General features: G+C 30.2%; 4 protein-coding genes across 6 annotated transcripts; 2 read left to right on the top strand and 2 right to left on the bottom strand.

Annotated features, from left to right (window-relative positions):
- The first annotated feature begins 1,878 nt into the window (after positions 1 to 1,878).
- Positions 1,879 to 6,004, top strand: LOC109608703 (WW domain-binding protein 2). Of its 2 annotated transcripts, XM_020025227.2 has the most exons (7): positions 1,880 to 2,038; positions 2,102 to 2,276; positions 3,054 to 3,213; positions 3,402 to 3,428; positions 3,795 to 4,166; positions 5,148 to 5,233; positions 5,294 to 6,004. In XM_020025227.2, exons 1-7 carry the CDS (start codon positions 1,983 to 1,985, stop codon positions 5,339 to 5,341), a joined length of 924 nt encoding a protein of 307 aa, XP_019880786.1. In that variant the 5' UTR covers positions 1,880 to 1,982; the 3' UTR covers positions 5,342 to 6,004. The 2 variants fall into 2 exon arrangements, with proteins under 2 accessions (XP_019880787.1, XP_019880786.1); XM_020025228.2 differs by lacking the exon at positions 3,402 to 3,428 and having other exon boundaries at positions 1,879 to 2,038.
- Positions 6,005 to 7,530: 1,526 nt separating this feature from the next.
- Positions 7,531 to 8,525, top strand: LOC109608712 (charged multivesicular body protein 2b-B). The gene is made up of 3 exons (XM_020025238.2): positions 7,531 to 7,686; positions 7,749 to 8,245; positions 8,300 to 8,525. The coding sequence occupies exons 1-3, from the start codon at positions 7,650 to 7,652 to the stop codon at positions 8,402 to 8,404; spliced, it is 639 nt and encodes a 212-aa protein (XP_019880797.1). The 5' UTR covers positions 7,531 to 7,649; the 3' UTR covers positions 8,405 to 8,525.
- Positions 8,525 to 10,359, bottom strand: LOC109608711 (cell cycle checkpoint protein RAD17). The gene is made up of 7 exons (XM_020025236.2): positions 10,269 to 10,359; positions 9,966 to 10,214; positions 9,628 to 9,917; positions 9,444 to 9,572; positions 9,211 to 9,389; positions 8,691 to 9,153; positions 8,525 to 8,630 (listed from the first exon to the last, which is right to left on the bottom strand). Exons 1-7 carry the CDS (start codon positions 10,275 to 10,277, stop codon positions 8,528 to 8,530), a joined length of 1,422 nt encoding a protein of 473 aa, XP_019880795.1. The 5' UTR covers positions 10,278 to 10,359; the 3' UTR covers positions 8,525 to 8,527.
- Positions 10,360 to 10,508: 149 nt separating this feature from the next.
- Positions 10,509 to 11,560, bottom strand: LOC109608731 (protein lin-37 homolog). Of its 2 annotated transcripts, none has more exons than XM_020025261.2 (5): positions 11,279 to 11,560; positions 11,060 to 11,227; positions 10,859 to 11,009; positions 10,657 to 10,805; positions 10,509 to 10,605 (listed from the first exon to the last, which is right to left on the bottom strand). In XM_020025261.2, the coding sequence occupies exons 1-5, from the start codon at positions 11,467 to 11,469 to the stop codon at positions 10,587 to 10,589; spliced, it is 678 nt and encodes a 225-aa protein (XP_019880820.1). In that variant the 5' UTR covers positions 11,470 to 11,560; the 3' UTR covers positions 10,509 to 10,586. The 2 variants fall into 2 exon arrangements, with proteins under 2 accessions (XP_019880820.1, XP_049817874.1); XM_049961917.1 differs by having other exon boundaries at positions 11,288 to 11,558.
- Between the last annotated feature and the right edge of the window lie 1,551 nt (positions 11,561 to 13,111).

Genomic DNA, 13,111 nt, shown 5'->3' with positions numbered 1-13,111 from the left:
TTACGACTACTATAGAGTAATCTATCTCTTATCATTCACAGAGAAACATTAATTCTAAATTGTGTCTCAAGTACACCTTATTTGTATATCCCGAAGCCTGTTGGCCTTTCTTGGTCTTCCAGATTTACTTTTTTCTTCCACATTACCAAATCTAGAAAATTGTTGTAAAACACACGTCACAACCGAATTATTTAATCGCCGATCAATATTGAATTTTCAATCACCGTATTGAACGTGATTTTAATTCGGAAAATAATTTCTTTCCGCATATTATATTAACTCAATTTACTTAGGTGTGTACTGTAAAAATAAAAATTGTAGTCGATTTTTTAGGGATTAGTGGTATTTAATAAAAAGTTGCTCTACTTTTTGCCAGTCGAATATTTAGTTTTTTGATTTGTAGCCTACAGAATTACTTTTAATACAAGAAATATTTACCGATATGTTTGTATACAGTATGTTCATAATTGGTATAAATTACATCAAATTTGTAGGGGGTAGCAATTTATATATTTTTATTTATGTTTTGTTATACTATTTAACAATATTCTTAAAAATTTATTCTTGGTAGGAGTTATTATTTTATCGATTAACTCACGTTCAGTGGTAAGAAAGAAGCATTGGTCTCCAGAAGATAATAATATTGCTGATGTCGCTAATAACTTAAGAGGCTCCCGGAAAATGGTTTCTCACTCATATGAAAATGCAATAAGAAAACGACGTAACAAAAAAAAAACAATTTCCTTTATAGATTGGAATAATCAATAAACGAAATCCTTTCTTATCTACTAGCTAAATAAAAAGTGATTTAATTAAGAAATCATACAATAATAGAACAATTTGATACGAATTAATTAAATAAAATGTTGTTAATTTTATTGTATTCGGCAAAGAAACTATTCGCATCAAAAAAAAACAAGAATTAAAGTTTTTACAAAAATATATTAATTAAATTATGTTTGAGATAGTGGAGAGGAGTACTTTGGAGTTTGAATCCGAGTTGAATAGAATAGTATCAGATGGTAAACAATACCTTTGTGGTCCTCCAAATAAAAGTTTGGATTCTAAATAAAAATTTTGAAAAATTAAGGTTTGGAGTTCCTTTCCTTCTCATAGTATAGAAACATTTAAAAAAAAATTAACAGAATGTATGTATCATCATGAAAGATGTAATTCAACTATTTGGCAACGACAACTTTACAGTTACATGCATTTTAATGCATGATAATGACCCGAAGTATGCATCCGAAGTTTGATCGCATCTAGTTGGAGGTGCGCAGTTTTTAAATAACATTAAATAGTAATATATAATATTTCTCTGGCTATCAAAATATATTGTGGACAAACATGTATACATATAATGATAATTTAGCCTTTGATTATTAAACATTTGCTGTAAAATCACTTACAGATATTTATTATTATTAGTTAATTAGCAATTAAGAAATTGATTGAGTACCATAAATATTAATATATGATTTTTCAAAAAAAAAAAAAAAATACATAGAAAATTAATCGAATTTTAAATTAAATATTTTTTGTCAGTAATTTTCCAAAAAGGCACTGAACATAAATATTTTTATAAAACATTTTTCAAAAAATAGATACATAAGAAATTCCAAATGTAAATATAAAGATTATTTGCCATTTTAACGTTAAATAATTGTATTTTTGATGACTATATATTAATAAATTTAATGAAGTGGAAACTCTGTTTTACTTAAAATTGTATATAAAAATATATGGGATGTCTAAAAACACAGATTATGAATTAATATAGGCAACCGATTAACACAAATTCAACATGGGTTGTCTAATATACCTTGTCTACCATTTCTTACCGCACCACGAGATGTCGCAATCCAAACGTCAAACGACTGACTCACCATTGTAAATTGTCAAATAAAGTCGATATAAAATTGTTAACAAATTGTGACATCAAAAAATTTCTGTACAATTAATACGAGCAAAACTACTGCAGCATGTCTTTAAACACGGCTCACCTGAACGGTGGAGTTCTAATCCATTCTGGAGAACAGTAAGTAACAAATCATACAATTTCTAGAACAAATTCCAGAAATTAAATCTAATTGTCCAATAGGATTATGCTGTTCTCCGAACATGTCCAAATGGAATGGTCGGGACAGAATCAGAGTGCATTCAGGGGCACGAAATCTGGAAGGATTTATCTGACGACGCACCGTTTGATTTTTAACAACAAAAGCCCACAGGATGAGCTCCAGTCATTCAGTTTCCCATTTATCACATTGAGCGAGGTCAGTTGCTTAATGACAATGTTTTTTTCTTAGTGATAATGATTTGATAATCTTAAAAATTGTGTTAACATTACTCATGCAAAGTAAAACAATCAATATGGAATTGACTGATGCAAACAATGATTGTAAACAGTATTAAACAGTATTAAATGTTTATAAGCTGACTAATGTGAATATGTATTTTGACTTCAAAAGTCGATTTACGCCTTAGTTATGAAATTCCATCACTTGTCATAGGAAAATTTCAGTCTTATCATTGCTTTATTTTGATCACTTGCTGTCTGAGATATATTAATCCTTAATAATTATTAGTGTAATTTAAAAATAACAAAATACGACTTTAAAACTACATTTAGAATTTAAATTTTGCATATCAAGTAGGAACCTTGAGAATGTTTGTTTTTAATTATCTGTTTGTTTTGTAATGTAGTAATCAAGGTAAATATATTTAGGTATGAAATATTTTACATATAAACTGTCTTTAACACCAAACCACAAGTATGTATAAAACTTCAGACATAAGAACTCTCAAAATTGAAAGATGTGTGGCACTGCTTATGAAATTTAAAAAATTAACAATTAGTTGCTCTAAATTTTAATAAATTATTTATAAGATATATAACATCATGAAATTGTTTAAATTTATACACAAAGGAAATGAAAAATAAAACTTAATTGAAATATATATTAAATATCTATTCCACACCACTTATTTAATAATAGTTTAGATTTATTTTCAACACATATTCTCAAGAAATGTCGTGTAAATATATTTAGGTGGAAGTCGAACAGCCAATTTTCGGCGCTAATTATATCAAAGGGAAAGTCAGAGCCCAACCAAATGGCAATTGGACCGGAGAGGCACGATTCAAGCTCACGTTCAAACACGGAGGTGCCATCGAATTTGGTCAGGCAATGTTAAGAGTGGCTCAGATGGGTGAGTCTGTTGTATGTTTTTTTTTTATTCATTTATACAGTTTATTTATCAGTTCATTTTTCATAGTCCAAAATATCTCAATTATTAATGTTGTTGGTTACATACCATGTTATTTTTTGTTATTTTACACCATGTTTTAAAGTACGATTCTATTTAAAACGACTGATGTTTTTGTTTCGGTTTTTTAGCCTTAAGGGAAGACCTTTCTGGGGATGGTATGTATGAAAAACTGTACTTACAGTAGATTTAGCTTTGATTCTAATGAACTGATTACTATACCATCTAATAAACAATTCACCAAAACTTTCACTAATATTACCAACTTTATTGTAGGAGCATATTAAATAAGTTAGGATTAATAAAATAGTGATATAGTGCTAAGTAATTATTTAAACAAGTATAATTATTAATGATTTTATGGCATTCTTCAATTAATGACTAATAATCGTTGCGTTGTGAAACACTTGCTAATAGCTTTTGTTCCCATTTAGTTTATCATTTAGCTTGTCAAAATAATATGCCGATATGCTCCTACTGTTTGTAGACATTTCTAATTTAAACGTTTATGTCTGATCTAATAGCGAGCCAGGGCGGTTTCCGTCAACCGCCGCCGCCCTACGTACCACCCCAGACTCAGTACTACGCAGCTCCACCACCCGCTTACGCTCCTCCACCCCAAGGCTACTACGGCTGGATGCCACCGACTAATGTATTCCCGCAACAACCGCCGCAAAACGGCGTATTCATGACGGACGCACCTCCACCGTATCCGGGAATCGGTCCTGGCGGTTTCCCGCCGCAGCAGGGCGGTTATCCGCAGTCGCAGGGCCCGTATCCGCCGACGCCGCAGGGCTATCAAGGTTATCCACCGCAGCAGGGCGGTTACCAAGGATATCCGCCGCCACAGGGCGGATTTCCGCCTCAGGGTGCGGCTGGATTTCAGAATCCCGCCGGTAAGTCGCAGTCATTTCATTAAATTAATTAGCTCCTTAGAATATTGATTGTTGTTAATATTATAATAATGTTGTCCAACTTAAAACACTTTCCACAATCTATGCATTGACATAAATTCTTAATTAATCTTACATCTTAATTAAATTAGTATTTATAATTATTTCACACATTTGGGCACGACTGAAATATACGACCGTATCACTGACAACTATTATTTTATTTTTTTCTCGGTATAATAATACGTGGAAATGTTTGAGAGAAACACTCCGAGACAACTATAGTGGAAGGAATTTTTAATTTTTGTAGGATATTACCTATATCGTGACAGCCGATTTTTTAGGTAAACAACTATGCATTCGATATGATTATTGTAATTTTAAAGGACTAATATTTTATTAAAATTACATTAATTTTGGAATAACTGCTGAAAATGTAATGAAATTAATTTTGGGTATGCTGGACTAAAATCTATATTTAAACTTCGCTATGTAATTAATACATTGAATCTTTATATTAAAATATAATTTTATAATTGACGATTTTAGACGTCAAACAGGCATCATCCAGAATTAGTTTTAGTGCTATATATGCGTTTATTAATTCATTATGATATTTAATAATGTCAATTTAAATTTAAATATGGAGGAAAACGTTTAACTATTAATATAATTAATATTATTAAAAATGTAATATTATAGGTACAGCAAATCAGTTGCTTTTAAAGATATTGTTAATTTTCTCAACATCGCAACTATAACATTATAATACTTTATTATTAACAAAACAAAGAAGGAACAAAAGTAATCTAATCTAAATTATCTTCCAGTGTCAAATTTCATGTCATGGTGGTAATTTCAGCCTTCAGTATATCAAATACATTGTTGCAATGAATTTTTATAAAACTAGGAATCTCATTAAAATATATTTCGTATTACATACTAAGCATTAATTCTCTGTATTTCATGATTTTGTGGTTTCAGACGCTAAAGCAGCGGAAGCCGCCCAGTCAGCTTACTACGACCCAAACAGGCCTCAAATGGCCTACGTTCCACCGCCAGCATATTACGTAAGTGGTCCTATAATGTTTTTAATGCAGTGTTATTTAATATAATTTTGACATTAATAGGAGAATCCACCCAGCTACAACCAGGCCACCAACAAGAAAGATCAGTAATCTTATACAATTGATTATACTCACAAAAATGTTAAGCACTTGATAAGATAATATTAATTATATAGAAGTTTATGTTTTTATTTTTATAATGTTTATTGTTAAATGTGTTTAAAATATATTATTGTATAAAATACTAACAATTATTATCATTCCTAAATTAAGTCTCATGTATTTGTTACTCTCAAAATTCTGAGATGGTATTATTTTTGTAATTGTTGTTGCTTTAAAATATTGTGATGTAGAGATCGGTTAATAATGCCTTTAACCATGTAATAGGCTAGATTTTTCACAGTACTACTATATTTATGCCCAGTTATAAAGACAGATTCACGAACTTTTTTACTTGTATATAGCTCTAGTCATAAAATATTAGCTTTGTACTAAGAGCGATTATAAACTCTCAGAAACTGTCAGAATTATGTGTAACTAAGAACATGCGTTCATAGAAGAGTAATGTGCACACGTCAAACAGTTTGTGATTATTTAAATTGTTCTAATATTAGATATAAAATGTGGCTTCTAATAATATAGTAATAGTATTTTTTGACTAGTGCTATTTTTGATTTTAATATTTCATTTTTTTTTTGTAAATAGTATGTATAATGTGCTTTCAATAACTGTGTAAGCCTAGTTCTGTAAGAATTAATAAATATTTTCAAATTATTATGTTTCATTTATTGTATCCAGTCTATTGAAATTTGGAAAGGCAATATTGCAAAATATACATACAAAAAATATATCCCAATGTTTGAATCAGATGATATTCTCACTATTTGAAAACCTAAATAATTATAGCATACACTGTTTCATGTTACTGAAAAATGAACAATACAATTTAAATTTAAAAAAACATTTTATTATTATATGTCATAAAATAAACTAATTCAAGAAATTAACGTACCAACTATAATTTTTAAATTAAATCCTATCAAAGTAAGTAGAAAACTATTCTATTCATTTTGACAAATCTTTAAAACATGGATTTAAAAAGGGTATAATCGTTTTTATATCCATGTATATTTTTTTTGTTAAAAATGTTTTATGTCGAATATACTTATTCTGCTAAATGAGTATATTAAAAAGGATCGTTAGAACTAAATTATTAATCATTTTCGTATATTGTCAATATGTAATGCCAATCTAGAAATTTAACTCGCGACTCACACAGTTTTTTTAGTGGAAGATAGTGGTGTGCGGATAGTATCTACTCCATATTTAGTTTCTGATTCTCGAACGAATCTAATCGAATCTTTCGGGTGCATGAATTTAATAGTCGAATCTTGAGTAAAAGTATAAAAAATACTCCAAGAACTCAGTACTTGATCTTGTCCGCACAGGCAATATTATTTATTTATTTTACTCACCTGTATTGGTCATATATCTTTTAAAGTTAAAATACCTGTATGCTTCGATTATATTCCAAATCTAAATTCTACATATTTAATAAACATCAACATTATTATATATTTAATTACCTAATCATCAACCAATATCTACTTTGATTATCGAATAGTATTGAAAATTGATATACGAATACATCAAATCCCAGTAATCGCAAGTAGTAGTGAGTAAAGAATATCTTATGATTACTTTGTAACGAACGCATACTCCAGGATACTCGTGTGTCTCATACATCAATTTCCGGGTACTGGGTGAATGGTTACGACAGCAGAAGAGCAGAACGGGACAGGCACCATGCTATAATTCTTGCTTTTTAAGACTTTCCACTTTAAATTAATGGTTTGCGTCAATTACCATAGATAGAAGCTAATTACGAACAAATTCTCTTTACGGGTGAGTCTAGGATTTGCCTCTACACATACAATAAATGGACTAATTTGAAAATTACATGTTTATGTAATTATACAAATAGTTTCATATTTCAGATTTTCAGAAAAAAATAATAGTACTCAATTATTATTGTAGTGGTGTGTTAATTTCTAGAAGCAGTGTATGTATATTTTATTATAATTTATGACAATTAAATATTAAATAATAAATGATATATTATGACATTTTATAATAAAAACATAGAGTATTATTTTTGTAAATACCTACAGAACGTTATTATAAGTAAATATATTTAATAATGATAAACTTAATTTATAATTTACAAATTATTAAAGGTTTCTTAAAAATATCGAAATTTATTTTTATCATATAAATTCATTGGAACAATAATGAACTGAAATAAAGACGCAAAATCTGTTTGTCTTAATCAATAAATTTCGTGACTCATTTTTATTTTTTCAAACAGTGATGTCATTCAAATTATTAAGTTAGGTTAAGTTGAGTAATAACAAATTTTATGATGTTTAACTTTTGGTCTAAACCTGATCCTAAAGGTAGGAAATTTAATATCACCACCTAATCACCTCGAAATATTAATCCCTACATCACATTTTAGAGGAGCAAAGACAAGTTGATAGACAATTAAGGAAAGTAGGCAGAGACATCGAAAGAGATCGCAGAGAACTAGAAAGGGAAGAAAAGAAATTGGAACTTGAAATCAAGAAACTAGCCAAAGAAGGTAACAATGAGGGTTGTCGGATGCTAGCCAAGCAACTAATACAACTTAGAAAACAGAAAAACAGATCATACAATGCCTCAAGTAAGGTGCAAGGTATACAGTTTCAAAATAAAGCAATGGGGGCTAATGTTAAAATGGCAAATGCTATGGGCGTCGCCGGTAAAACTATGGCTGACATGAATAAACTCATTCGGCCTGAACAAATTGCTGCTACTGTCAATGCCTTCTCTAAAGAGAATATGAAGATGGAGATGACTGATGATATGATTAATGATACTTTAGATGATATGCTAACTGAATCTGGAGATGAAGAGGAGAGTGACAACATTGTTAGTCAAGTTTTGGATGAAATTGGTATTGAAATTAGTGGAAAGGTAAACAAAAAAAATACTTATTGGTTATTTTTATATTATTTAAATATATTTTAGATGTCCGGTGTTTCTGTGCCTTCAACAAGCCTGGGAGAAACATCCAAGTCTAAGGGACTTACTGATGATGAAATTGAAGCACAATTAGCCAAATTAAAAGGTTAAACACTCTGCTGCTGTTCTTGTGAATATATATTGTTATTATATTATTTTATTCTATAGTATTACATTGTATATGGAACCGCTTTTACACTTTTAGGATAAATAAAATACTGTTTTTTAATCATTTCATTCTTCACAATTGAACATATGGTATTTTTCTGATTTATTTATTAAATTATGGTAATAACAATCTGTAGGTGATAATCCACGTAATTCTTTCCTCAAATTACTGCAAAAGATGAACATAATTAATTAGTAAATATTTTCTAAATAATTATAGTAAAACTACCATTTATTTACTTTTGTAGGCCCTTTAATCTGGGTCCATTTTGAGACTCTGTGCTGATTATGAATCATTAATCCCATAACTGAAACCCACAATGCAAAAACCAAAGTTTCGTGTCTATCATGCCATTTATCCAAAAATATTTGCGATGTGCTCAAAATTTGTGCTGCTTCACTTATATCATTTATATCTCCAAAATATTGGATGTAGTTCTCAAAAAGAAACGACGTAAATATTCCAGGTAGTGTGCTGAATTCTTCAATAAGTTTCTCAAAATCACAGTTTACTTTCTGCTGCCCATTTACTTCAATTCTCTTTGGGTTCAAAACCCTGCCTAAACCATGGAAAAATCCAAGTGTTTCATCTTTTAACATGTTCTTGACTTTTGTAGATTTGTCAGTCCGTTTTCGTTTAGTGCCTGTGCTTTTCCCCTTTTTATCTAGTTCAGTTGGAAGTTCACTACAACCTAAAGTTTACGACACATTAAAATTGCTTTAATTATACAATGCAAAATTTTAATTACCAATCACACTTGCTAAGTATAACTGATTTACACCACTCCTAATGTCTCCCATGCAAGACGCTAAAATCGCTTCTATAGTTTGAGCGGGCACAGGTTTAAACAACTCTGGTTTAGATTGTAAAATTGAGGCAGCCCTCTTCAAAGCATTTTTTAAGATGGTTGTTGCACATGCATTAAACCTACAAATTAATTCATTGTCTTAAAATTCTAACATTGATTCCAATTAAGCTTACTGGATTTCAGCAATTTGGTACTTGAGTTTAATTTCATCTGGAAATAAATTATGTGACAAATTAACATTGTTGCTACCAGCTTCAGTAGAAATGAATACAACAGGACATTTGCACTGATAATAACATGCTCTGAAATAAAAGCAAATATTTTAACAATGAGTCAACAGGTAATTAGATAACATACTCCAAGACTCGGAAGAACTCATCAGGATTATGAATGACTGCATTGGGGAAATCCTTTACCAGAGCAATTTTCTTCCCACCAGAATCATCAAATAGAGAAGCATATTTGGTTTCAGACAAGAATTCAATAAACTTGTTCACTTGATTAGGCCCCCTGCATATTTCGAAGTCCTGATCTATTGGATTGACCCATTCACTTACATTTATGTTAAGAGATTTACAAAGTACGTTAACTGTTGCCGTTTTTCCACATCCAGTTGGGCCAGTTATCAACAGGAATGATGCTGTTTGCTGAAAACAATTGGTTAGCGGAATTATTAAGAATTAAAATTTCTTTACCTTGTTGTTCTGTGTTAGAACAGTTGTTTGTAGCCAAGTTTCTACATCTTTAAGTTTTTTAGGATGTACAGCCAAATCTTCTACCTTTTTAGGTGATATTTCTGATTCAAAATTGAATGTTTTAATTGTTTTTGAAACAACATTTTTGGCTTTCACTGGCTTTGGTTTTTCAGGTGGTGCAATTTGTGTTTGTTTTTGTTCTTCATTTTCATCCTTTTTAAAACTGGCACCAAAATCAAAGTTCTTCCACTGAAACGTTACATTTTATTGACGGATAACTGATAAGTTGTATAAAAGAATTACTCCTTTCATAATGTGTAAACATTTGTTGTTGTGAACATATGATTGTCAGAATAATTTGAATTGATTCTCAACCTAACCTCACTAAAAAAATCACTAACCGGGATCACAAATAGGGGATTTTTAGCAAATTAAAATTCTTTGTTTATTTCAAGAAATAATGGTTCTATAATCTTAGTGCTAAAGTTTATAAGTTTCATTTTATATGCAATATCAAGTTAAAATCAATAAATTATGCATAAATAAATTTATAAATTTTATTTAATTCTTTCTTAAATAAACACATTACATATACAATCATTATTCATTTTGTCTAGTTAATTACTCAGACTCAGTGGCCCTAAAATCAAACAATTTAATAAAATGAATAAAAACAACCTATTTCAGTTACTTGTTATGAATGGCTTGTAAGATACACAAGTTGTATTTATATCTTTCCTCATTCTTGGCAGCTGTTTTGATCCATTTCTTCTTAACATTCACCCATCTTTCCAAATTTTTACGGATTAAAGTGTTCTTGTCAACTGGTGGACATTCATCCTACAATTTAAAACAATTAATCTCTTTTAAGTCATTGCAAAAATTAAATTTACATAGTTCAGATTAATATTATTTTTGTCCTGTGCCTGCTCTGGTAGTGGTGATGGTATTCTTGTCTCAAACGGTCGTGAAGGTGGTGGTAATTTGTGCAATTCAGTAGTATCATTCCAATGCATTTCTGGATCTGGTGATGAAATCCTTCTCCTAAAAACATCAATATTGTAAATGTTTTTAGAAAACAATATAAAACATACTTAATAATAGGCATTGGATTTCTTGGTTGATTTTGCATCCAAGCTCTACAAATAGGATATAATGGAGTGTCTTCCTCAAATCTGGCCAGATCAACACTACGATCAAACAGCTTCATAACATAAGTATGGTGATATGGTGCTGGCATTTCAGTTTTACGTTTTTTGTCCCTAAAATATGCACAGAATTAGAGAATATTAGGGGTTCATAGCCACAATTACCCCTTGTACCTTCTTCCATCATCAGAGGAATCACTATCGTCAGATTCGCTTCTTTCTTTTAACTGCCTCAAAACCCCTTTTAGTCGTCCTTTGGCAAGCTGATACTCATTAGCCCCAAAGTTCTCCTCTTTCACTTCAACTTTTTCCATTTTCAATGGACTGGATGCTGAGAACTTTCGTTTTTTAGTCATATTTATTCGTGCAATTTGCAAAGTCTGTTTTTCGTAAACAAATTCACAACACAAACATGTAAAGGTAGGATTTGTTATTTTGTGCTTTCAGTGTTGCAAACTTAACACGGGATTTGAATTTGTTTCCAACAGATACAGCTACGACACGACAGATGGCGGTAAGATAGCACAATTTAATAAAAAACCTTTTATTTGAATAATTTTTTTTTACTCCTCTCTTCTATATAATACAATATAATACAGATAAGAACACAAGGACAAGAAATTAGCAAATAAATGAAACCACACTAATACATTATAATGACACACAGCGAGTTCATTAATTTAATATTTAAAAATTTAATATTGTCAGTACAAACGACCATTAATGTTCAATTATAAATGTGTAATGTCATTTTAAAAACACTAATTGATTCAAAATTTTTAAAAATTATCAATTTTTTGCCATCATACTGAGATATTTTCTACTAATATTTTTTACGAAAAAATAAATCCAAAAATAAGTCTAGTTACTGAAGTAAACTTATGTTCAAAAGTTATTATTTATTTTATTAATTTTTATGTAATTCAATACAAAAAGATAAAGAAAATTTTGTTGTTTGTTTTTTAAGAAGTCAATACAAAGTGCATTTACACGGGTATTTGTCGAGTTGTTGGCATAATTATACCTAAACGTAAGGAGTAAATTAACTCCAAATGAGAGGAGTATGGGGACTCAATGTTACACAAAGTGTTATTTCTCGTTTATATACTTCTGTACGAAAGCCCAAGGAGCGATAGACCAAGGAAAGGTACCGCATCTGAAGACCGATAATTGTGAATAAAAACCAGTAGGAACCCTACAACATCCTTTTGACAACTGAGTGGTCAGGTAGGATCTCTTACCGTTTCAGTGCCGAAACACTAAGTAAATGCAGGTTTGAAGACCATTGGAATGGACACGGTCCCATGTTTACTGGAAGAAAGAATACAAATCTGTACTTTTCACACATGTGAAATGTGATGTAGAAGAATGATCGTCGAATCCGCGTCTGGTCCAGTAGAGGTGCATCCTTGAAGAGTTCAAGAATTTTACCCACGCCATTATGGTATGGGGATGAATTTGTTATAATGGGCGTAGAAATGTAAATGTATAGTCAAGGCACTATAATCAGCCTGATACACGCAAGGGACATTGTTAATGGTATACTACCAAATTCTAAAGTTACTATCGGCAAGAACGTTTTTGTTGACAATAATGCTTCGCTCATGAATTGTTCTCGAACGGCTCGAAACGGTTGATACTGAGATTTTACAACTTCCTCCGAAATCACCTAATTTAAATCCTATCATCAAACCCGCCCTAATACTCTTTCATTGATGTCGATGTATTAAATTTTACGTATGTATAATATTAAATTTGATCAAAAATAAAAATTTCTTATTTATATTAATATAAAATAACAAACAGTCAATAATAACGGAATTTTTATATAGTTTTTTTCAATATAAATGAATGAAGTACTGAATTCAAATATGTTATCAGAACAATTCGTAACACCAATTATATTTTTAGACTAATATTTGAAATTTCATGTATTTTTATATTCGGCAGTAGCTATAATTATAGCATTTTATTGAAATATATCAACATGTGAGATAT

The sequence above is a fragment of the Aethina tumida genome, chromosome 1 (genome assembly GCF_024364675.1).
Source record: "Aethina tumida isolate Nest 87 chromosome 1, icAetTumi1.1, whole genome shotgun sequence".
Classification (NCBI taxonomy): Eukaryota; Metazoa; Arthropoda; class Insecta; order Coleoptera; family Nitidulidae; genus Aethina; species Aethina tumida.
This window is presented reverse-complemented; position numbering and strand designations above follow the sequence as displayed.